Here is a 26,637-nt window from a genome sequence, read left to right as displayed (position 1 = left end):
TTTTGTCTATTTACTATGCATTACTCAAACCTAATAAACACAACTGTATTACTGTTTTATGTTGAACGGCCCTGTAATACTCCCCCTATAAAAATATGTATATATATATATATATATATATATATATATATCATATGTAATAGCATCCTGTAGTGCCGTACATTTCATCAGGAGTGCATATTCCTCCATAATACGGAACACTAGGTACTATGAGTACAGGCTTTCTGTACACAACTCTGCCTTGTGCAAGAGGCCTTAGAGCAATGCAATGAATGACAAAATTGGATAAAATAGCATTTAAAGAGAACCTTTCACTTCCCCATACATGTGCAGCTGAGTGCAGCATGTAATGGGGAGGGCTGAACAAACCCTGGGGCACTTTAAATTTTTTTCTACCTCCGTTATTTTGATATCGGTGCAGTTATATTTGGTGCCCGATATTTAAATAACCCCCTGAACAGTCAACGGGGCGTGTACTGGCAAGGGGGCGTGTACTGGAAAGGAGGCGTGTTACTATGGCTGTGACACAGTCTAATCAGATATGGACAGTGTTACAGCAAGAGCGAGGAGAGTGTGCGCGCACACACACGCTCTCACTCTCACTCTTCAGCTTTCAAGATTAGTCTTCTGCCGAACTGGCAAGGGGGTGTGTCACTGCAAACGATTGTTAAGTTCCTACGAGTTTGCATTATTGCTGGCAGCACAGCCCATTTCCAAAAGCCAATAATCGGTTGAACGAGCGTTCTTAAAAAAAAATGCTTATTCCCGATTATTGGCCCGTGGAAATGAGCCTTAAGGTAGAAAAAAAACGTATAACACAGATATACTCTAAAATGGATGATTAAAGGGATTGTCCAGTTTTATAAAAATTAAATGCATTTTCAAGTTACTGCATAAGTACAATTTTTTGTTAAAGGAGTTCTGGATACTTTAAACACAATCTCAATTAATTACAGAAGAGTCCCACCGAAAATATAAAATTTGTGTTAATAAATTAAGTAAGTAACTTTGGTAATTATGTATCTTTTACTTGAAGACTTATGGCCATTTTTAGATTTTGTACTAGAGACCTCTTTCTAAAAAGTGATGGCAGGAAATGCCGCTATGGATTTGTTATATTCTAATAATAATATATATATATTATTTATATAGCGCCAACATATTCCACAACACGTTACAATTCTTCTCAAACACGGTCGCTATTTAAGCAAACAATGAGAAAGTGACAGTGTTTTACCAGTAGTTTCTGAGAAGTTAATTCAAACGTGGAAACCAATATGGCTGCACTTCCTGTTGTCATTTTTGCGAAAATGGTCGATGTAACGCAATAGAAAAATGCCAATATCTCTGTAACCATAAGAAATACAATTACTAAACTTTGGCAAAAGCCAATTCCTCATTTAAAGGAAAAAAAAAATTCCCAAATCCAATATAACAATCAGAATAAATCTGTCGATTAATGGCCTATCTCCAGTAGTACTATAATTTTGGGAGAAAATTCTCCTTAATAAAAGCAAGGAAAATGTCCAGAAAAGTAAGAATGGTAAATCCTAGTTATCTTTAAAGTATCTGTGACCAAGTAAGCTCCAGGTTCTTTCTGCCTTTTGAGACAAGTATGAAGTTTACACTAAGGGCAAATGTTGGTGCAGATTTGGGGTAATTACGCAACGAATCTGCACCAACATTTGCATATTTGACTGGTAATTCAGACGTTGCAGAAAAGACAGCGGACTTGCCACAGATTTCAGTTTTTGCATTGCAAAGGCTGAAATCCGCAGTGAAATTCTGCTTCTTCTCCGCAACAGTCAGTGCATGCTGCGGAGGGAAAATTCTGCACTGCAGCCTATGGTCCGCAGCGGAGTTTTCCGCAACATCTGAACTAACTTGCCTAAAAATGTATTGAAACAAATGTAAAAAACAGCCGCTGGAGAATTCCACTGTGGACTGTCCGCTGCGGAATTCCACAGCAATTCCGCCACGTCTGGCCATGCCCTTAACCATTGTTTGTTCATTAGCCGCTCTGATACTAAATCTAAACTTTCAGTAAAATATTCCTGCGCTATATACAGTACAGTCAAGTATTAGGCTACAAACTGTCTGCTAGAATGGGCAGACGTTCGTTGACATTTTGAACAGTCATTGGATTGCAGGTCATTCGTTTTGTGTGGAAAAAGCTAAATGTCAGTGTCAAAATGGCTGTCTTTTAAATGATGAGCACTAAATCCTAAAATATTTTTTGACAAAACATCTTTGTTTTTAATACATATTTTGAAAATAATTGGCTGGGAAACACTTAATTTACAGCAAATCTGTACCGCCGCTAATCTTGACCTTTAGCGTGCTTCATGTAGCTATCAATCCTGACAATATATTACGTGAAATGTTATACTGTACATTGATGGTAACAGCTTGACATGCTGTATTTTTAAATATATGTGTTCTGTACAATAATAAGCCCTGAAATTGACCACATGCTTAATTTATGGCCGCAAATATGTATGTACCTAAAATGATATAATTAAATGTTGGATATTGCGGAATATACTAAATTTCCTCTACTCTAACATTTGATAATATAGAAACTCTGATAATCCGGCTGCTAATCTTCTACTCTGGCACAAGACCAGGAGCAGAAGACTGAGCACGAAAACCGAGTAGGAAATTGCACTTAGAATGTTCTACTATAAGGGCGGATTTACAGGAACGTGATATACATCCGTGGAACGCGCGTGATTTTCACGTGCCTTGCACGGACCTATGCTAGTCTATGGGGCCATGCAGACTGTCCGTGAGTTTTACGCAGCGTGTGTCCGCTGTGTAAAACTCACGACATGTCCTATATTTCTGCGTTTCTCGCGCATCACGCACCCATTGAAGTCAATGGGCGCGTGAAAATCACGCGCACCACATGGAAGCACTTCCGTGGGACGCGCGTGATTCGCGCAACAGCAGTAAGAATTATGATTGAAAACTGAAAAGCACCACGTGCATTTCTGATTACAAACAGAGTGTCATAATGATGGCGGCTGCGCGAAAATCACGCAGCCGCGCATCATATGGTGATGACACACGGAACTGTTAAGTGCCTTTTGCGCGCACAAAATGCCACATTTTTGCGCACGCAAAACGCACACGCTCGTGTGAATCCGCCCTAATGATGCTTTTATATTATTTTGCCCTTCTTCCTGAATATTCTCTATCCTCACAAGCTAGTTCTATATATTTTTCTAGAACTGTCTGATAATCCGGAACATTTCAAAACCCGGCACCTGTCATGTCCCATTCATGCCGGGTTAACAGAACTTTATACGAGAAACTTGGATCTTCCAAGGAAAAAAAAATAAGAATCCATATAATTATATGGAATAAGATAGATAATTGACACACGTTAGGATCTCATAACTGTGCAAATACTTTTTCTAACTGCCTAAAGCTCTCTTCACACCACAGTGCGTATGTCTGTTGCATATGCCGGAAAAATCTTCCAAGGTATGAGTAGGACGTATTGCCCGTACATATGCAACTGTATGCATACCAGTCAGAACACTGTTTTGGCATATGCCTATGTATAAGCTAAGGATACATTTGGAATTTTCCGATATATACACTGAATGTACACACGTGCTATTTGCATGATAATTTTCAGCAGATTTTATCACTGTTTTTTGTATATTTGCAACTTATCTATGTCATAAGAAACGTCATACATTTCTATTTTGAGGGAAGCAGGGCAGTAAATCTTAATATAAGTTGTCCATATATAAGTGATTTCAGATGGCCTTTTCTGAACATCTTGTCATTCATGGTTGGTCTGTGACAGTTTGCTCATCATTGTCACAAGTTAACCCTTTGGTGACATGTGACGTAACTCTATTGCACAGCCGCCAAGGGGGAGTATGGAGTGGGCAAACGGGCTGACACCTTACTGCAATGGCCAGGATTGGAGATAACTCAGAATCAGGACGTATAATCACTTAGATGCTACGGTCAATAGCTACCGTCACATCTATGCCCCTAGAAAGAAGGTGGTGGCCCCTTTCGTAAGCCCAACGTCTACTCGCGATGCAAACACATAATGCCGATGGTTGTCATAGCAGCCTGAGAGACTATCGAAGGTCCCAAGGTGTGACATATTTCTGCACCTTTTAAGCCCTATCAGAGGCAGGGCTTAATAGGTGTTGCATTGGTATTGCAGTGTATTGTACCAACGAACAAGCGATCACTTGCTCAAATCCCTTAGAGAGACAAAAAACGTAAAACAACAGATAAATAAAAATTTTAATACTGTAAAAAAAACTGTAACATTTTAAAAGTGAAAAAAAAAATGTCAAAAAATAAAAACACCAAACAGAAATTGGTATAGCCACATCTGGACATGTCCGAACTATTAAAATATTAAGTCATTTAACCCACCGGATCAAGTCTGTAGGAAAATATGCCAGAATTGCTGTTTTTTGGTCACCTCGTCTTCCCAGAATTTTTTTCATGAAAAGTGATCAAAATGTTGTATGTACCAGAAAATGGTACCAATAAAAATTACATTTTATATAATTAAATCTAGAAGCATTCCTTCCGATCAATCTGCAGAAGACCCACTTTTTTTACTCTGTAAAGAAGTAATACTCTTCATTCTGCTTGAAGGAGAATTGCACATTTGGGAAATTGTAAAGCACTTCATGAACACTTGTAAAAGTCAGACAATGGAAGTAGGTAACATTCCTTGCTGGACACTTGACCTTCCTAAATTGCTAGAGCCTCTGCAGATGTCACAGATCCATGTCTGTATATTATTTGTAGCTTTAGGAATTATTACAATTTGCAGTATGTGTACTTTTTCAATGAAGCCATTAATGCTACGGGCAGAAGAGGAAAGTGGAGAGTTCACTGCACTTTCGAGCTGTAATACATTTTAGACATAGTCTGGTGTACAGTTATGTAGCCAGTGAATGTCAACATGGCTGCATCTGATGTACAGTGTCCTTACGGCATACAACTTTGAATTTGTGTTAAAGCACAGCTGCCTCATGACAAGTTATTCTACCGCAGGGTTTTTCATTATAACAAGAGAGATAAATAAAGAATGCCTCAGTGTGCTGACGGCTAGTCACAAATTATCTCAGAAAATTATTAGTTACTCAGTTTAATAATAAATTCTCAGTACATTTGAATCACTGTTGCTCTTGGCATACTGTACAATGCTTGTATTGTGGAATTGCTGGAGGAACGGTTTCCATGGGCTAATTACTGACATGACAGATGGGGAAGAGACAAGAAATGGAAGTAAAGAGAATCAAGTCATGAAAATAACACGTGCAAGTATTAAACAGGTTAGGCTGGGATCACATCTGCTTTCTAGTGGGGCACATTTTTAATGAATTGTAAAAAGAAATAATCCAACCAGCCAAAAGTTTACGATTTCTGACATTTATTGCAAGATAGATGTCAGTCAATAGGAAAATGTTTGAAAAACTGCTGTAATGTGTGCAGACGTCATTAATTTATTAAAATGTTAGGGTTTATATACACAGCTGTACTATGGCTCTGTACAAGTTCTGAGCTGTATGGAGCCATAGTACACCACCTATAGAATTCCACGGAGTCATAAAAAGTTGCTTTTTTTGTGCATATATATATGGAATCCAAGAGAAAATCAGTGCCATGTTCTATCAGATGCCCTATTAAAGAGGCTCTGTCCCCAGATTATAAGTGCCCCATCTCCTACATAATTGGACCGGCGCTGTAATGTAGATAACCACAGTATTTTTTATTTTGAAAAACTATACATTTTGAGCAAGTTATGAACAATTTTAGATTTATGCTAATTAGTATCTTAATAGACAACTGGGTGTGGTTTTACTTTTTACCAACTGGGCGTTGTACAGAGAAGTGTATGACGCTGAACAATCAGTGACCAATCAGCGTCATACACTTCTCTCCATTCATTTTTAGCAGTACTTGCAACACAGTGTGATGTCGCGAGATCACGTGTGCTGTCATTCACAGAAACTTTGCCGAAATGTCGGGAGTATGAATAGACGTCGCATCCCAGCTGGAGGCAATGTCTATTCACTCCCAAGACACTTCGGTAAAGTTAATATGGGAGTATGTAACTGCACAGCGAGATCACGCTGTGTTGTGAGTACTGCTAAAAATTAATGGAGAAAAGTGTATGATGCTGATTGGTCAGCGTCATACACTTCTCTGTACAACGCCCAGTTGGTAAAAAAGTAAAAACACGCCCAGTTGGTCATTAATAACTAATTAGCATAAATCTAAAGTTGTGCATAACTTGCTCAAAATTGATAGTTTTTCAAAATAAAAACCACTGCTGTTATCTACATTACAGCGCCGATCAAATTATGTAGGAGATAGGGCACTTATAATCTGGTGACAGAGCCTTTTTAAGGAGTAGCATTGCTTCTAGAGGTTGAAGTCGTCGGTAATACTGTGCCATATGGAGGCGTTATTGGGCAGCGCATGAGTTGCCAATGGCTCTGTAGTACAGAACTTTGGAGACTCTATGTGCCACTGGAAGGGCACCGCCTTGTGCATCCGGGCTTTATTTCAATAGATCATTTTCTTTTTTGGACTGAACAGTGAAGCATGCTGTTCAAGATTTTGGCATTGATGTGTAAACCATAGAAAGGCGTAGGATTCATCTATGGATGTGTTCATCATTAGTTTATTTTATATGAATTTTGTAATTACATCTACTTATCAAGATTGTGTTCCATTTGTATACCTATGTATGTGTTTATTTATCTATATACAAATAAATAAATATACTAAATATTTGTATAATATATGTGAGCCATGCTATAACATGTTTTAAGATAAGTTCACACTAAAAAATGTTTTTATTGAGAAAGTATTAAAAACATTGTTGTGTTCTGTATCTTGGATATATGTGAGGATGAATTTTTTAAGATCTGAAATAACGTAATTATATTCTGTGCTAACATCTTTGGTGAATCAACAGTGACATGCTTATTTGAATTGGTGTAATCCTTTTGAAGACTGCAAACCAGAGACACATCTGTTATTTTCCTTGCACAACAGAACTAGAATAAAAGAACATTGAGCTCCAAAACTCACGTCGTTTTGATATGTTATGGAAAACATAACATATCCTATTTGTACTTTCTATACCTTATCATGGGTGTATTCTGCAATTAATTCCATGACATATTGTACATGTACCAGGTTTTAGATTTTTTTTATGCATCGAATTATAAACATTGTATCTTTATTATATTGGGTGTTCACTCGTTTATAATGTGCTTCTTTACTATTTGTATAAATTCATGCTTTTTTTGCACACTTTTAGCACCCCAATCGTAGTACAGTCTTTTCAGTGGTGCCCCGGACTTTTACAGTTCCATAGAAATGTGACCAGTAACATAAAACATCTTTTGTGAGCTACATATAAAATTGTGTATAGTATTCCCAAGTCATCTGTTAATCAAGAAAAATTTACATTTAGGGAATCATTGAGTGCACAATTTTCCACCTGTTCTTGATAACAAAACCAAGAATATTCTTAATTATACCAATTACAACAAAACAATTATAATCATTTCTCTATTATGAACTAGTTTGTTATCATGTTATTTATAATGTAACATTAAAAATAGTAAAATGCTGAATGTTTTCTATTTCCAGAGATTTTGAGAATTTTGAGTCTATGATAGAGCAGAAGATAAAATAATTATTGTGATAAGAATTTACTTGAGGGGTCAAGAAGGCTTTAGAACACAGTAAAGGCTAAAGCCTGCAGGGATATCTATCTTACTGAGTGATTATTGAGCCTGGATCTTTTATGGTCTCTGTTTGTGAACTAGAGCTGTCATCATAAGACTGAGCATGCTGTTGAAATGAAAACGGCCTCGAGATAAACAAATGGGATGAACATTAAAAAGATATTTCGGAGATTACATAACATAGTAAAAAATGAGAAGTAACTGGTTTACCACAAATCTAACAATTCTGACTAGTGCTAATATAGTTTGTAAGTCCAAATTTTAAATAAAGGGAAATACATGGATCAGGCTTTTGGGTCATACTATGGATGTAAATTCTTGGTACAATCGCTAACAATGGTATAGTATGGCAAGACATGCATTTTGCAGCACTACAATGTAAGGATGAACTACCAAGTAATCAGATGCAATTCTGCGCTAAAATAGGTATTACAAATAAATCATTATCCGCTTTTCCTCCACTTAATAGGGGTCACGCTCCTGCTACAAACCGTCCTCTCTCACTGGGCTACCGTTTTATGGTATTAAAAGTGCTAATATTAGAAGGAATGGCAGGATTGTTATTTGTTTTCTTAAAGTCAAAAGTCTCTTCTAAATGCTCTGAATGAGAGTGACAGCTCATGCCTAACAGCACAAGGCATAGCCTGTTTAACAAGGTTTAGTATACACTTATCTAGAGGATGATTGAATTACCTGACACAAGGGAAGGGACACAGGGTCAGAGAGTATTTCCTTTCTTTCCTATCCCCCATCCTTTTATACAAATCTTAAAACAGTAGTGAAAGCTTCAAAGCCTCCACTCAAAACCTGCTAATTCTGGTCTATATGCCACTCCTACCCTGTAACACGTACAATCTATCTATCTATCTATCTATCTATCTATCTATCTATCTATCTATCTATCTATCTATCTATCTATCTATCTATCTATCTATCTATCTATCTATCTATCTATCTATCTCTATCTATTTATCATATATCTGTCAATCAATTTAATTCAATTCAAATTCAATTCAAAGAAGCTTTATTGGCAGGACCAAATACATATTAGCATTGCCAAAGCAAGTAAGAAGTAAGGGAATGATGGATAGGGACTGAGGGCTTGGGGGATAGCGACACATCTAGGGTCGGGGTTATACAAGTCCATGGCATATCATGTCTCTCTCAGTCTATGGCATGCAGTGACATATTGTGCCGCTATGCCCACTGTGGTTTCCTCTTCACCCAGCAGGATGTAGAGTTTCTCTTCCTCTTCCATGGAGCTGAAGTCCGGTAAGAGATCAGAGAGTCTCCTGAAGTGAGTGTCCCTCACTGCTGAGTATTTAGAGCAGTGCAGCAGGAAGTGGGCCTCATCCTCCACGGCCTCCTGGTCGCACTGTTGGCACAGTTGGCTCTCCCTGGGCTTGTAGTTTTGTCTGTGGCGCCCGGATTCGATGAGCAGGTTGTGGGCGCTCAGTCTGTAGCGGCTCAGGATCTGTCTGTCTCTGGGGTTTGGCAGTTTCTCCAGGTATGGCGCCAGTTTATATTGTCTCTGTAGACTCCGGTATATTGTCAGTTTCTGGGATGTCTTTATGTCGTTCCTCCAGTCACTGATATACTCCTCTTGGCTCTCGTTTATTGTCTTCTTGATTTCGGCTTTTGTGAGGCCGCGCTGAGTGACATTTTCTTCAGCCCGGGTCAGGGTGAGATGTTCTGGGGGGCCTGGTTTACCTGGGACCCCTTGGTGTAGCAAGGCTTTATGGTGATAGGAACTTTGTCTGCTGCTATGTATTTTTCTAGGATTTGCAGGTTGTCTTGGAGACCTTTCTCAGTTGGTGATAGCAACAGAAGGTCATCTGCATACAACAGAAATGTCACCTGGGTGTCATGGAGGGCGAGACCTGGTGCTGAGGAGGATTCCAGAGCTGTGGCCAGTTCATTGATGTACAGGGCCGCCATCAGGAATTTCAGGGCCCCCTACGGCTAAATTTTCTGGGCCCCCCTACCGTGGCACCGCCTGTTAACGGTACTCTGTCCAGCACTATATCATGGTACCCAGGGCCGCCATCAGGGGGGGTATTAGGGGTACTGATGTGAGAGACCCGGCCAAACCTAATTGAAAGGGGGGCCCGGCAAACTGCCGCGACTTGCCTTTGGTAAAAAAAAAACGGGCCCCTGCAATGGGGTCCGTTTTTTTCACCAAAAGAATGTCGTGAGCTGCGGGCCCCCCTTTCAATTAGGTTTGGCCGGGCCTCTCACATCAGTACCCATAATACCCCCCCTGATGGCGGCCCTGGGTAGCATGGGGGTCGTCATGGGGGCCGTCAAACACTGCCGCCCGTGCGACCGATCGCGTGCACCCACAAACTCCCGCGCATGCGTACCCGCGACCGCCTGGAACCGCGCACCGAATTTTGAGGCAGATTTTGACCTGCCCACACTATCTTGCCACGTTTTTTGCCCGCGGCGATTGAGGACAGCAGACAAAAAATGCAGGGAAAAATGCATTTTCTGCCTCCCATTGATTTCGATGGGAGGTCAGAGGCAGAACCGCGGCAAGAAAGGACGTGCTGCTTTTTCTTTTTTCCGCGACTTACTCCCATTGATTTCAGATTAAATCAATGGGAGGCGGTTTTGGAAGCTGTGCTGTCACTTTCACTTTCCGTTGCGGGGTTCACCCGACAGAAACCTCAGACGGAACCGCGGAGCGTAAGCGAACGGTGATGTGAACAGGTCCTAACACAAAAGTTTTGTATTTTTTTAAGCTGGTTCACAAAAAAAAATAATTCCAAATTCTACTGGACCAACTGCCTATTTAGAGACCGGCAGCAGCTCCAGGAGCGATATCATAAGGAACACACTAGGCGGATATGCTGAGTAAAACTACACAGCTTATCCACCCCGGTAGCCGCAGGGAATTCCGACAGCAAAACCGCACCAAATAGTGGCGCAGGTTTCGTGAGGCATGTCCGCTGCGGGAATCCTGTAGGGAAAAAAAAGTTTAGACTTGCCCTGGCCGTAGTTTAGGTGACACATCTCTCTCTTCTGAACGTAGCCCCGCCTCCTGGGATGACGCTGTAGACCATGTGACCGCTGCAGCAGTCACATGGGATGAAACGTCATGACAGGAGGCCGAGCTGCGCTAAGAATAGAGGATCGCGTCACCAGGACTACGGCCGGGGCAAGTCTAAACATTTTTATAAATTTAAAAAAGTGCCTTTTTTTTTTTTTTTCTCATGTGTGATTTTTGCGGCAGAACCGCAGCATTTCCGCAACAGAGGAGCAGCGATTCCACAGAATAAATTGACATGCTGCGGCTTAAAAAGCCACACTGCAGGTCCATTTTTTTTGCAGCGTGTGAATGAGATTTGTTCAAATCTCACCCACTCTGCTGCGACTGTAATACGTTGCCGATTTTCCACAATAAAATGTGTTGCATAAAATCCGCAGTGTTCATGCCTAGTGTGTTCCTACCCTAAGGCCGGATTTACACGAGCGTGTGCTTTTTGCGCGCGCAAAAACGTGGCGTTTTGTGCATGCAAAAGGTCCATAACAGCTCCGTGTGGCAGCAGCGTATGATGCGTGGCTGCGTGACATTCGCGCAGCCGCCATCATTATGACACTCTGTTTGTATGTTTGTAGCACGTGGTGCTTTTCTGTTTTCATTCATAGTTTTTACTGCTGCGGAAGTGCTGGGCGTGATTTTCACGCACCCATTGACTTCAATGGGTGCGTGATGCGCGAACAATGCACAAATATCGGACATGACGTGAGTTTTACGAAGCGGACACACGCTGCATGAAACTCACGGACAGTCTGCACGGCCCCCATAGAGCAACATAGGTCCGTGCGAGGCGCGTGAAAATCACGCGCGTTGCACGGACGTATTACACGTTCGTCTGAATAAGCCCTAACAATAAGGCCCAGTTCACAGAGTTTTTGGGCCTTGATATTGACTCGGACACTGCGTCAGAATCAGCACCAAAAAACTTCCAAAACCGCCTCCCATTGATTTAAACTGAAATCAATGGGAGCCAGTCGCGGAAAAAAGAAAAAGCAGCACGTCCTTTCTTGCCGCGGTTCCGCCTCTGACCTCCCATCGAAATCAATGGGAGGCAGAAAATGCATTTTTCGCTGCGTTTTTTGTCTGCTGTCCTCAATCGCCGCGGGCAAAAAACGCAGCAAAAAAACGCGGCAAGATAGTGTGGGCAGGTAAAAAATCTGCCTCAAAATTCTTTAAGGAACTTTGAGGCAGATTTTTTTTCTGCCTGCAAAATACTCTGTGTGAACAGGGCCATATTTAAACAGCACTTTGAGACATTTTACTCACTGTGTCAGAAGAGCTGCTCTCACTCCAGTCCTCTTCAGGCAATGTCTTCCAGGCGATGTCTTCGGTCCAGACGTCCAGTCCTTCACCTCCAGCCAGGCTCCAGGTAAGTTCTGTCCATGTGTGTCCGCGGCTGCGCGCGCTTCGTTCGCGGGTGCGCGCGTGCAGTCGTATCTGGGAGCGCCCGGGCTGTCGCATCTGGGAGCGCCCGGGCTGTCGCGGGTGCGCGCTTCCGGGCTTTAGCGGGTGCGCGCGCGGGCGGTCCCGAGTGCGGGCGTTCGTGGGCGTGGGAGTTTCCTTATGTGCGCGATCGGTGGCGCGCGCGGGCGGTTCGACGGCCCCCATGACGAAAGGGGGGGCCCGCAGCTCACGACATTCTGTGGTGAAAAAAACGGGCCCCATTGCAGGGGCCAGTTTTTTTTCTACCAAAGGCAAGTCGCGGCAGTTGCCGGGCCCCCCTTTCAATTAGGTTTGGCCGGGCCCCTCACACCAGTACCCCTAATACTCCCCTGATGGCGGCCCTGTTGATGTAGATGTTGAAGAGCGTTGGACTGAGGCTGCAGCCTTGTCTGACTCCTCGGCTCTGCTGGAAATCAGCCGTTCTTCTCCCGTTCACCTTCACGCTGCATCTGTTCTCCGTGTAGGAGCTTCTGATGACGTCATAGGTTTTACCTCCTATTCCGCTCTCCAGCAGTTTCAGGAATAGGCCCGGGTGCCACACTGAGTCGAAGGCCTTCTTAAAGTCCACAAAACAGGCGTAAATCTTCCCATGCTTTGTATTGTGGACGTGGCTCTTGATGAGGCTGCGCAGGGTGAAGATGTGGTCAGTGGTGCGGTGGTTTGGCATGAACCCATCTTGGGTTTGGTGGAGGACATTGTGCTGGGTCAGGAAGCTGAGGATTCTCTTATTCAGGATGCTGTTGAACAGTTTCCCCAGGTTGCTGCTGACACATATCCCTCGGTAGTTGGCTGGGTCGTACCTGTCCCCACTCTTGTGGATTGGTGTTATAAGGCCTTGGTTCCAGATTTGAGGGAAGTAGTCGGCACTCAGCACCATATTAAATAGTTTTACTATTGCGGCCTGTATTTCTGGCGGGCTGTGTTTTATAATTTCTGGTGAAATTCCGTCTAGGCCGCTGGATTTTTTACACCTTATGTCTGAGGTTCTCTCTGTTACTTCTTGAAGTGTTATTGGTGCGTCCAGGGGGTTTTGAGAATCTTTCATTGTTTCCTCCATCGCCTTCAATTTTGATATTATTATTTTTTGTTCTTGGCTTTGTTCTTCTTTCGGGATATCTTTGTAGAGGTCCCTGAAATATTGGAGCCAGATGTTGCCATTTTGGATATGAAGGTTGTTTTTCTTGCAATTTTTGCCAATGTGTTTCCATAATTCCCAGAACGAGTTGTCATGGAGGGCATCTTGGAGTTGGGTAAGTTTGGTGGAGATGTGCCTTTGTTTTTTCTTTCGGAGGATGGTCTTGTATTGCCTCTGTATGTTGTTGTAGGCCTCCTTCAGACCGATGTTGTTTGGGTCTCGGTGCTTCTTATTTGAGGCATTTCTTAGGGTTTTCCGTACTTCTTTGCACTCACGGTCAAACCAACCGTTAGGATGTATTTCTTGTGGCCTCTTGTAGTCACATCTTTTCAGGTCGGACTTCTCTGCCATGGTATAAAATTATTGAGGTCATTTACGGCCTGATTTACCCCTCCTGGGCTTGTCTCATACACCTTGTTGTAAAGGTTGTGAAGCATCTCCTGCACTTCTGGTCTGTTGATTGTCTCTTTATATTTTATAGTTGATGTTTTGGACCATTTGAAAGATGGGGGCAGGTTGAAGAGGCCAGTTTGATGTGGTTTTTGTGCAGATGGTTTGTTTGTGGATTTGATGTATAGAAGTAATTGGTTGTGATCTGACAGGTGTGTTTGTGGAGTGACTATGAGTGCGCCAATGTTTGCGGGGTCCATGTCCGTGATGGCATAGTCTACTACACTGCTGCCTACATGGGAGTTTAGTGTATACCTTCCTAAAGAGTCTCCCTTGGTGCGGCCATTCAGTATGTGGAGTCCTAAGCTTCGACATAGATTCAGTAGTTTTTTCCCGCTTTTGTTGACGGTGCTGTCATAGCTGTTTCTCTCTTTCTGTAGGGAGTTATGACAGTCGGCCTCTGCTCCAAAGATGAAGATGTTTCCATCATTGGTCAGGTAGTCTTTATCTCTCCCCGTTCTTGCATTGAGGTCTCCGTAGATGAGAACGCTGCCCAGGGTCTGGAAATGGGCGGCTTCCCTTTGTATAATCTCAAAGCTATCTGCGTTGGAGTACGGGGACTCTGGCGGTGTGATGTACGTTGCGCAGAGGTACATGTCAGACTGGGAGGTGAGGATGGATCTGCCTATTCTTATCCAGATATGGCTGTCTCCTCGCTTCACCGCTTTGATCTGCTCATGGAGCTACTCTTTGTACCAGACTAATATTCCTCCTGAACACCAGCCCTGCTTGATGTGTTTATTTTTCAGGGCGGGGACAGAGATTTCCCTGTATCTGGTAGGCACCAGGGATTCATTCTCTGTCCTAGTCCATGTTTCCAGGAGGATTTGTATATCAATATTTTTCAGTCTTTGGTTGAAGTCTGGATCGTTAGTTTTGCATCCAAAGGCTGAGGCGTTGAGGCCTTGAATATTCCAGCTGCAGATTATAAAGGACGTCATTGTGTGTCCATATACCTTGTAATGAGCGGCGCTGTGTAGGACGGGCTGGAGATGTGACTGCTGGATTTGTTGTAGATGTTCTCGTGTTGTACAGTCACATTAGTTTTCTACATAGAGCGTTGAGCAGGGTCTTTATCTCCTCCATGTCTTTTCTCTGCGTGTCTCTGTGTGAGGCAGGGGGTTTCCTCGATGTCTCTGCTCTGCGTGTCTCTGTGTGAGGCAGGGGGTTTCCTCCATGTCTCTGCTCTGTGTGTCTCTGTGTGAGGCAGGGGGTTTCCTCCATGTCTCTCCCCTGCGTGTCTCTGTGTGAGGCAGGGGGTTTCCTCCATGGCTTTTGCCTCTGTTGGTCTGACCTTGGGTAAAGGTGTTTTTCTCCTGGGTGTAGTGAGGTGTGTGGAGTTTGAGGTCTTTTCATTATTTGTGATGATTCCATGATGTTTTGGCTTTGGCTGGTGTGGGGTCCAACTATGGGGGGTCTGTTCAGCACAATGTCTTTCAGTTCTTTGGCCAGAAGGCTGACCCCTCGTTTGTTGAGGTTTTTGTCGTCATACAGGTGGTGACGCTCTATGGAGGAGTGTTGTACCAGGCTGATGTTTGACATTGAGCTGATGTTCGCTGCCAGCTCTGTGTTGATGGCCTGGGTGATCTCGTTGGGTACATCTTTTCTTGGGAGCACGGATGATATAATTATTTTACTGCCGGGGAACTTCTGTTGTGCCGTCTTTGCTAGTTGGGTCAGTTGTTCTGCAATCTTCTGTTGCTGGTCTTGGCGGTTGTTTGCACCCGTGTGTATAATGAGATGGTTTGGATTGGTAAAATGTGGGTTATTGATGACTGATGTGACTTGTTGGATAGTTGCACAGTGAATTTTACTGACCCTTTTTCCTGGGAAGAGTCGCCGTGTATTAAGGTATTTGCCATTTGAGTCTATTATTAGGACAGTATCGGGACAATGTGACTTGCGGGTGGCTTGTCTGATGCTTGTGTCCTGGGTCCTGCTTGGTGGTGGTATGTGGTGCTGCTGTGGTTCTGTGCTGGAGGTTTGGTTGGCGGTCGGCTTTGTACCCAATTGTATCGCTCTGTTTTCTCCTAGTTTGTTTTCATTAATTTCAGGAATATTTATTGGGTTTGGGTGATTTGATGTACTAGCGTGCTGGTCATTGGCTGTCCTTATGTCAGCGCTCTCCCTTGTTCCTAGACTTTGTGTTTGTGGTTTTAGATTTTCTATCTCTAATCTGAGCTTTGCATTTTCTTGTTGCAGCTCTCGGAGTGTACGTTGTGTTTCCTGCAGAGCTGATGCATGTTCACATTTCAGTTTGTTTATCTCTTTAATTACTTGGTCATTTGTGTTTTTGTCACCGAGATTTCTTTGAAGTTCTTCTTTGAATTGTACAAAGTCTCTTTCTAATTGAGATAAACAGTCTCTGAGAGTGTCGGGTGAGGGGTGTGGGACATTGGGACATGGGGCAGCGGGGGTGTCGCTGGAGATTGTCTCTGTATGTCCATCTCTGGTCTGGGTTGCTGGAGTTTGTTGTTCTTTGTAAGTTTGGGCCTGGTCTTTAATATGATGAAAGATTTCTTGGAATTCCTCTAGGTTGTCCTCATTGCCTTGTATGAGAACGGTGCCGTTATTATATAGACTTATGGTAAGTGTAATACTCCCATAATTTCCTGTGTCTTTTATTCTGATCTGTCGGCCCTTATTGATGCCACACTTTGATATGTCCTTATAGTGCTGGCACAGGGCTGTGTGCCAGGCGGAGCGGTGCTCAGTGTAGAATAATACATTTGTTTTCCTCTTGACTTCTTCTTTAGAGGTAAAGTCAGCAAAAAGTGTCTTTGGATTTCGTCTGATTGTGTCAAGTTTTATGGCTTTCCTCGCTTGAATGCTCCTCTGCCCTTCGGAGTATGTGATCTCCAAGGTGCCTGACCCCCTGTTGTCTAAATCTTCTGTCCCAAACTCTGTCTTATGGACATTTACTTTATTCTGCATTTCTTGTTCTAAATTGTGATTTTCCATTTTTTAGATAAATCCTTATATCTCTGGTGTTGTCTTTCTAGTAGGATTGTGTTGGTGTTGCAGGAAGTTCTTACCTTTTGGATGCTCAGTTCTCTGGACTCGGTCAGACTTGATGCTCTCTGCTGCAGTCTCTCTTCTAAGCAAAATTCTTGTTTTTTCTTTCAAATCTTTACATTTCTTATTTTTCATGAAGAACTTTTAGTCCTGCTTCCTCCTGTCTTCCATGGAGTCTGTATTATCCAGGTTATGCCTTACAGTTTGCTCATTACAAGGTATATATTGATGTAGACTCAGGAGCTCATGTTCAGTGCTGCTTACTCCTTGGGAACCTGGGCTGTTTATCTATCTATCTATCTATCTATCTATCTATCTATCTATCTATCTATCTATCTATCTATCTATCTATCTGTTCAAAAAAGAGGCAGCACCCCAAAAAAGTAAAAATAAATCTAGTGGGTTTATTCCATGTGCCAAGCGCATGTAACAAACCGACTAAATTTGTAATGATATAAGGTTAGAGATTTTGCATTCAGGTTACTGAAAATAGAAAAATCCGCCTGGAAAATAACGCTTAAAAGCCAATTTTAATATTAAATCCTTTAAAATTTGGGCTAGACTAGCCAATATATTCCTGAAGAAACCAGGCTAACCAAGTAACTAAAAGCTAGATAAGGGTATCAATAGTGAGTAATATTCACATAAAGTTCAACTATTGTAGTAATGCCACATAACCCCAGCTCAAAACAAATAAACTATCCCTACCTGGACTACTAACAAAGTGTGCATTCACACTGCATTGAGATCTGATACCTAGCAAGGTGTGCATTTACACTCCATAGTGGCAAAGCAACACCTAAGACACAGTGTGCATTCACACTGAATTGAGCACCAGCACATAGAAGTAGTGTGCATTCACACTCATATATAACAGCGCAGCCCCTATAGCAATAGTGTACATTTACACTTGACAGAGAATTAGCTCCTAAAACAAGAGTGTGCATTCACACTAGATAGATTAGCACATCGTTTTTCGTGCAAAATTTTCAAACCATGCCGTGCTGTTCGAGTAAAGTTCTAGCAGACACAGGGCGGTTTGAAAATTGTGCACGAAAATTTTTATATCTATCTATCTATCTATCTATCTATCTATCTATCTATCTATCTATCTATCTATCTATCTATCTATCTATCTATCTATCTATCTATCTATCTATCTATCTATCTATCTATCTATCTATCTGTCTATCTGTCTGTCTATCTGTCTATCTATCTATCTATCTATCTATCTATCTATCTATCTATCTATCTATCTATCTATCTATCTATCTATCTATCTATCTATCTATCTATCTATCTATCTGTCTGTCTGTATGTCTTTCTATCATCTATCTTTTTCATACTTTACTCTATTTGTTATATTATGTAAATCGAACTTTAGTGACTGCTATCTTTCCGAGATTCCACTGTATTTTGTGCAACTGAAACCATATAGTCAGTATTACAATCTGGATAAAATTATATTTGGCAGCTATTTCTACACAAAGAGGACATATTGAGATTAAAAGGCATTTGCACAATTTGCACAACAGATGGGATGTGTTATTATCTGCAGAAAACAACTCATCCAATCTGATGGTGAGCTTTAGGGTATTCCATAATTAGGAAATTTCCTATAATGAACTAACCAAGCTACCATCCCCTAATATTCTTTGAAATTCTACCTCAAATACTGACACTTTATATACAGCATTTTATATCATTATTTAACATGGAGCACAATATTAAAGTATTTCTGACTTTTTGCAGTTTGGGCAATTCCTGTTAATATTGCAGGTCCCATTGCCTAAATTCTGGGATGTTCCACCCAATTACTGAGGGAACAATTAAAGTATATCAAGTAAATGCTCATTAAGTAAATATTTGCTCTCATTGTAATAAATGGTAATAGAGAGTCATGTTTGAGATGGCGCTTGGCTTTGGCTTAATAGAATGGCTCGCTGAAACTTTGCCTGATATGGTATTTTAAAATTAGTTATCTAAAGAAGATGACCCCTTTAAAGCAGAATGTTGAATTAAGAAGTTGGTAACTAGAGATGAATGAATTGTTTTGCACAGCCATAGATTGAACAGCCATAAGAAACTATTAGGTGAATCCAAATTTAATCCAGGTTTAAGATTTATGAAAATTTAAGGGAATAAGGGTTTAATTGGTTCTTACATTCTTTGGAACATGTGAATCTGCAAATCAGCAAAATAGATTAAATGGTTTGCTCCTCTTGAGTGGTATTCGGTTTCATTATTTAAGCTAGCCATGAACCAGTTAACCAAGTTATTTATGATATAGAATATGTTGTATCAGTGAATCTGATACGCATATAAAATATTAAACAGCAAAAGCAAAGTACAGTATCTACAGATCTCTAAAATACCTTAGAATAGTTAAAAATCAAAGGAATAATAAATACCTTAAAAGTGAACTGCTCGTTGAATACAGGGTTAAGGGTCTTTCTGTGGACTTTCGTTTCAAATTTCTTCTTTTTATCTGGCAGCAAATTTAGCTTCACATAAGGATCTGATGTACCTCCCATATCTAAAGCAGGTAGCTCAGCGGCTTGAATTATCCCCACCATCAGCTAAAAATAGAGTAAAAGAGAGATGACACTCAACTCTAAAAATGTAACAATACAAAGCATATTCCATTCTTCCCTACAGGGTTTAAATACCAAGCTAAGATTATATATGATTTCTTGCATTTCTAATCTCTATCTTGTTCTTCTCCTTCTTTAAATGTCTATATAATGATGGAATGATGCTCCTTTACTTAATGTATAGTCAGTGGTAGAAAATGAATACACTTTACTAAATTAAATGAGAAAATTGCCATCCATTTAGATTTTCTTAAAGTAAAATGGTAACATGGACATCTGGTCGAACACTCAAAGCAGTAATTTCTAAACATGGCAGTGCTCAACAATACCACATATTGCATGTTTTCTTATTTATTTGAATGGGTGCTGTGTAATACCAAATGCTTTACCAATGTTATACGCTGATTCCATATTTTGATATCTCTGTTTACATACCCAGTCACAAAGGGTTCGCAAACGAACTAGGACTGGGAGTATTGTGTTTAATACGTTTTTAAATACACGGTTGGGCTTTTCACAGTGGTGATTGTACCCCTGTTTTTAGATAGCTATGAAATAAAAATGATACATTTTACTCATTTATCACTTCAGTGAATTTTCAAATGTTCATATTTGTGGGAGCACAATATATATCATTAAAATACAGTGAATTACTGCATATTTAGGGATTTTAATAAATGCAACTAATGTAAAATGTTTTCGTCCCTGTAAATGGTTTCATTTAAATCTTTGAATAATAGTAAAGCTAGACAATATATTTACTATAATCAGTAGTACTATATTATATATAGATTTTTCGCTAAATCTACAGTGAAATTCCAGGTCATCTGATATTTGTACAAAAGTGCAAAAATATTCAGAAACATTGACAATTTAAAGATGACCTGTCACCTTTCCTGACATGTCTGTATTAGTAAATAATTGTATTGCCCATGATATAACACTGGGACATATTTTCTTATAACTCTGCATTGTGTTGTCCCTTTATTTCTCCTAGAAATTTATGATTAAATTGACAACTGGGTGTTACTGTCCCCCTTGCAGAGGGGTGTATCCCTACACCTTCTCACTCTGTCAGCACTGATTGGACAGTGTCAGTCTGTGTAGGGAAACACCCCAATCTGGTAACACCCAGTTATCAATTTATTCACAAATATCTAGTAAGTATAACAGAGGAACGGCACAATATACAATTCTAATAAATAATGCTGTAAAATTATTATTTCATGGGCAATACAATTATTTACTCAAATAGACATGTCAGGAGAGGTGACGGGTCATTTTTAAGAAAAAAGGAAACAAGAGGGAAAAATTTGACTTTTATTTTATTGTTATTGTTGTTATAATATTCTTATGCAAGGGATAGATCCAAACAACACCTATAACTTTACATGAAAGACAGAGAAATGAGTCTATGATTTTTACCCAGTGGAGTGGAAAAATAATTCCCTTCCTCTTATGAAATGTTTGCTGAAAATAAGCTATCATGCTCCTACAGAGTTCTTTGGTCATGCATCTCTTTGAAGCCCAGTGAAATGCACCATGCTAGGTGAATGACAATTAGTCTTCCAGAAACATGAATTATGGAATGACTGCATATTGCAGGAATAATCTGTATAATGTTCATGTGCTTTATTTATAACCATAGTTTAATAGTTTCAAAGTACTATTTCTGCTCATGAATATATATATATATATATATATACATACAGTACTGTGCAAAAGTTTTATGCAGTTGTCTAAAAATGCTGCTAAGTAAGAATGCTTTCAAATATAGAAGCGTTAATGGTTAGTTTTTATCAATTAATAAAATGCAAAGTGAATGTACAGAAGAAAAATCTAAATCACATCAATATTTGGTATGACCACACTTTGTCTTTAAAACAGCATCAATTCTTCTAGGTACACTTCCGCAAAGTCATGGGTTTTGTAGGATTAACCAATTATACCAAACAAGTGATAATGATCATCATTTTCATATGTAGGCTGAAACACAATGATTAACTGTAACAGAAACAACTGGGTAGTAGGCTTAAACCTTGGTGAGGAACAGCCAAACTCTGCTACAAAGGAGAAATTGTAGAAGACAGTTTCATGTCACAGGTTAACCATGGCAAGACTGAGCACATCAACAAGGCACAAGGTATTTATACTGAATCAAAAAGGTCTCTCCGAGGCAAATATTTCAAAGCAGACTGGGGTTTCAAGATGTGCTGTTCAAGCTCTTTTGAAGAAGCACAAAGAAACTGGCAACATTGAGGATCATAGTTGCTGTGGTCCACCATGGAAACTTAGTGCAGCAGATCCAAGAAAAAACACCTTCCCTTCGAAATCTGAAGATGTCCAGAAGTGTCAACATCTCAGAACAGTTTGAAACCAGTGGGAGTCAGGTATACCCATCTACTGTTCGAAGAAGTCTGGCCAGAAGTGTTCTTCTTGGAAGAATTGTGTACAAAAAGCCATAACTTTGATGTAGCTACAAGGCCAAGTGACTCAACTATGCACGAAAACATATGCACTGTGGTTTCAGAAAAATGGCAGCAGGTGCTCTGGACTGATGAGTCAACATTTTAAATATTTGACTGAAGGGCTGGAGAGTGGTACAATAAGGAGTTTCTGTAGGCAATAGTGGAGCATGGTGGGGGTTTATTTGCAAGTTTGGAACTGCATTTCAGCAAATTGAGTTTGGGATTTGGTCAGGATTAATGGTGTCCTAAATGCTGAGAAATACAGGCAGATACTTATCCTTCATGTAATATCATCAGGGAGCCGTCTCTTTGGCTCCAAATTTATTCTGCTGCAGGACAACGGCCCCAAACATACTGTATAGCCAAGGTCATTAATGACAAATTTTCAGGGTAAAGAAGAACAACGAGCCCTGGAAGTGATGATATGGCCAGTGGCGGATTATCATTAGGGCGGTTCGGGCGGCTGCCCGGGGCCCAAGGCTCCCAGGGGACCCATGGTCGCTTGAACCGCACAAGACCGCATGGGCCCCCTCATGGCCGGTGGCGTCGCTAGCATCGGAGGGGGCCCCGGTGCTTATGGCAGCCACATTCATTTGTATCTGAGTCCTCAGATACAAACGATTATTATAGGCTGCAGGCCACATTAGGCTTGCAGCCTATCAGGCGCTGGGAAGACTCCCTGCGCAGGCCGGCGTTATGAGGTACTGCATCACGCCGGTCCGCGCATGCGTCTAGTCCGGAGGCTTCACATGTGTCCAGCTTGAGCGGCCGCCACGAGAACGCAGCAAGGTAAGTAAAATATATATTTATTTTTTCAGGTGGGGGTAGCGCTGTGCATATATTCAAGTGGGGGGGGGGGGGAGTGCTCCATGACACTATATACATCATTCACTTTGCATTTTGTTAATTGATCAAAAAAAAACTATTAATAATTCTATTATTGAAGAATTCTTACTTTGCAGTATTTGTCCATAATTGCCTACAACTTTTGTACAGTACTGTATATGTACCAGTAGATTTTATATGGGTCCTGCAAAATATTTGTTGATAAGGGTCATGACAATAATATAATAAGGTAATACACACATATAGCCTCATTAGTCAAAATGTCTAAAAGGAAAATTGGCCTTGTTATCAATAGCAACCATCAGAGCTCAACTTATATTTTTTAAATTCCTTTGTAAAAATTAAAGTTGCACAATGATTGGTTGCTATGGGTAACAAGGTCCATGTTTCTGTTAGAAAGTTTTAATAAATAATTCCCACTATATGAAAAAGTAAAATGAGTTATGCTATTTCTGTGTGTAATTTCATGTAAAGCACCATATAGCTATAATAATAGCTGCTATTTTTTACTTGAAATTTGCTATGTTTTAATAACGTTAATCACAATTTAATCACATTTGTGAAATCAGTTTGTATGATTATTCTGGTTTTGAACTGTTATGGTCTATTGATTAGTATTGAAAGTAGCCAGAGGTTTGTTAGCCATGTTCGGCCGTGTAACCCCTCAAACTGTATAAGAAAACACTTACTCTAGATGCTGCAAAGGTTGAATTTTCTTATACAGGTTAGGATGTGTACACATCTGCTCCGCAGATTCCATAAAAAAAACACTAGCAAAAATAGAGCAGGATGCTGTACTATTTTTTCCTGTACAATGACACGCAACATGACAGAAACTTGGCGGACTCCATTAAAGTCAATGGGGTCCGTCTGGCACTGTTGGTGTCCATCGTGTGACGGATCCGACACATCATTGAATTTAGTTTATCTGCTCCTATGATGGAATAGAAAAATGATAATCATAGCGCAGATGTGAACCAAGCCTAACAAATCTACAGAACATGTGTCTGATGTGGGTGAAATGAGCAGAGTCCACAATGCCACATTAGCAGTCTGATGCAAGGGTAACCCGCCACTGATCCTAGAAATATTAGACAGAATGTAATAAAAAGGTGTTTCTGAAATAGCAACGCTCCTGTAATTGCACTGAGCTGGTCTGACCTACTTTTGGTATGTATGTTAACATGCGGCAGATTTATTGCAGAAACTGAAAATCCATTCAATACATCTGAATGGGGTTGATTCTGCAGCATGTGCATGGAATTTTTTAAACCCCATAAAGATATATAACAGTCTCAGAAATTTCTGCAGCAAATCTACCACGTCAGCATAATCATGTGGATCCATTCAATCCATATCTTTACAATTACAGTAACATATGTCGTGTTATTTATATAAAGCTAAAAAATACCACTGTTTTATTTTTCCATTTAGGGTATGTGCACACACACTAATTACGTCCGTAATTGACGGACGTATTTCGGCCGCAAGTACCGGACCGAACACACTGCAGGGAGCCGGGCTCCTAGCATCATACTTATGTACGATGCTAGGAGTCCCTGCCTCGCTGCCGGACAACTGTCTCATACTGTAATCATGTTTTCAGTACGGGACAGTAGTTCCACTGAGAGGCAGGTACTCCTAGCATCGTACATAACTATGATGCTAGGAGCCCGGCTCCCTGCACTGTGTTCTGTCCGGTACTTGCGGCCGAAATACGTCCGTCAATTACGGACGTAATTAGTGTGTGTGCACATACCCTTAGGCCTCATTCACATGGCAGGGTTTCCCGGCCGGGTGCCGGCCATTCATAAATCGGCCGGCACCCGGCTGCATTAGAAATAATAGACCCCTAATGGGGCTATTCACACGACCGATTTTTTGACGGCCGGGAAAACCGCCCGTCAAAAAATAGGACATGCTCTATTTTCGCCCGGGTACCCGGCCGCCCGGCTCCCATAGAAGTCTATGGGGCCGGGTAATACCCGGCCATCACCGGGATGTGTCCCGAGTGACGGCCGGGTTTTCCGGCTCTTGCGCTCTATCTCCTCCTCCTCACAGCGCAGAGTGCATGTGAGGAGGAGGAGTTGATGCCATTCTGACGAATGGCATCGCTGTACACGGTGTGGCAGGGCCGGGGTGTACAGCAGGTGGAAGGGAGCGCTGCGCTGGCTCCCTTCTCCTGCTTGTTTTAAAAGCACCCTGGCCCGGCGACACCTTCGATGGCACCGCTAGCAGCTGCAACTGCTGCTGCTGCTACTACTGTAGCGACGCCACTATAGCAGAGCGGGGAGGTATCTCCCCGCTCTGCTATGTGCTAGCGCACTTTAGCTCCTTGAAGGAGCGGAATCCCCGTGTGTTCGGGGATTCCGCTCCTGGACAGAGCGCTTGATGTCTCTGTCCATATCTGGGCAGTGACATCAGGGGAAACTCCTGAAGCGGAATCCCCGAACACATGGGGATTCCCCTTCAGGAGTTGCCGCTGATGTCACTGTCCGGATCTGCCCGGCCCGGCACGGATGCATAACTTTATGCAAACCGGCCGGGCAGAATGGCCGATTTTACCGGCCGGCACTCGGGCTCGGACGCGACCCGGTCGTGTGAATCCCGCCTTAGTATTTGGAAGGAGACAGATACTGTCTGTTTTTGGAATATCTATATCTATATGGTTATATAGCATCCTGATGGTTTAGTGGACATATACAAGTAACGTAGCTAGTACTCCTTGATGATTTAGTTAGAATGGGCGTGCATGTGTTAAAATGTGTAACTTTTACTATTGAAGATTTTGCAATGTCACATAGTTTATGGTTGGTTCTCTGGTGTGCAGGACTCTCTTCCATATTTACTGCAGGGATGTAGCATATTGTCTTGAATTGAACTTCACCACAATCATAGCCATTTCAGGGACAGCCTTATATGTGATAACCACTGCAGCATATACACAATCTTTAAAGCTCCAGGTCAGTGAAATCAGTTTTGATATATTACTAGCACAAGCCTGTGTATTTACAATAGCGTCCTTAAATACGGACAATTGTTCTGCACACACTTTACACGGTAGGGGAGTTCAATGACTTTTCGTTTGACTTTGCAGCAACAAGAGCCTGAACTATGTCTTTCTTTCAATAAAGTTCACAAGTTTGTTTTCATCTGCAGACAGAAAGTGAAATGTGTTTGAAAGGAACAATATCTTCCACTTATTATTTTTTGGCAGGATTTAGCTATTTGAGGTTTATAAAGTCCCCCATTGATATAATGATATTCTCTGAGTATTGAGTGGTCAGTCACAATGGAAAGGAACATAAGAATTGTGCGCCTGCATTGGTAGAGAACATTAAGATGAGGTCTCTTTGATCTGCAGGCTCCTGAATTTTGCTTTGTTTGAAATGCACTCACGTTAAATCAAAATTATAGGCTATTTATTCCTCTCTTTCAAAAACTGTCATTAATGTATTTTGAAACAAGAATTTTCAACAATAAGAACATCGATGAGTGCTAAAAAGTACATTTAATACAGTAGTGTTCCTGTCAATAATTAGCTCTCAACAAAACAGCTTAAATTTGCTTGGGTATCAGTGTTTAGGATAGATAGATAGATAGATAGATAGATAGATAGATAGATAGATAGATAGATAGATAGATAGATAGATAGATAGATAGATAGATGATATATGTTTGTATATAGACAGAGAGATGGAGAATAATACATTTAGAATAGTTTTCATTTTGACTTATATACAGTATAAGCACATTCTTCGAGTACCTAACAATATGTTTGCTGCTTTCGAGAGGAACATATTGAAGGAGTATTTCTATGAGAGATATTAAGGGCATATCCGATTTGGGAAAATGAGGTACATGTGACCCTCATTGTACAGTT

At 41.1% G+C, this 26,637-nt stretch overlaps 1 protein-coding gene across 2 annotated transcripts in view; it reads right to left on the bottom strand.

Annotated features, from left to right (window-relative positions):
• SYT1 (synaptotagmin 1) overlaps positions 1 to 26,637 on the bottom strand; it is a 514,105-nt gene that overhangs the window by 112,428 nt on the left and 375,040 nt on the right. For both annotated transcript variants that reach the window (XM_075857001.1, XM_075857002.1), the window contains exon 9: positions 19,258 to 19,425. In XM_075857001.1, coding sequence (XP_075713116.1) covers positions 19,258 to 19,425 — 168 coding nt within the window. The remainder of the gene's footprint in view (positions 1 to 19,257; positions 19,426 to 26,637) is intronic.

Source organism: Rhinoderma darwinii, chromosome 3 (assembly GCF_050947455.1).
Source record: "Rhinoderma darwinii isolate aRhiDar2 chromosome 3, aRhiDar2.hap1, whole genome shotgun sequence".
Taxonomy (NCBI): domain Eukaryota; kingdom Metazoa; phylum Chordata; class Amphibia; order Anura; family Rhinodermatidae; genus Rhinoderma; species Rhinoderma darwinii.
The sequence above is the reverse complement of the archived record's forward strand: the minus strand, read 5'-3'. Positions and strand labels throughout refer to the sequence as shown.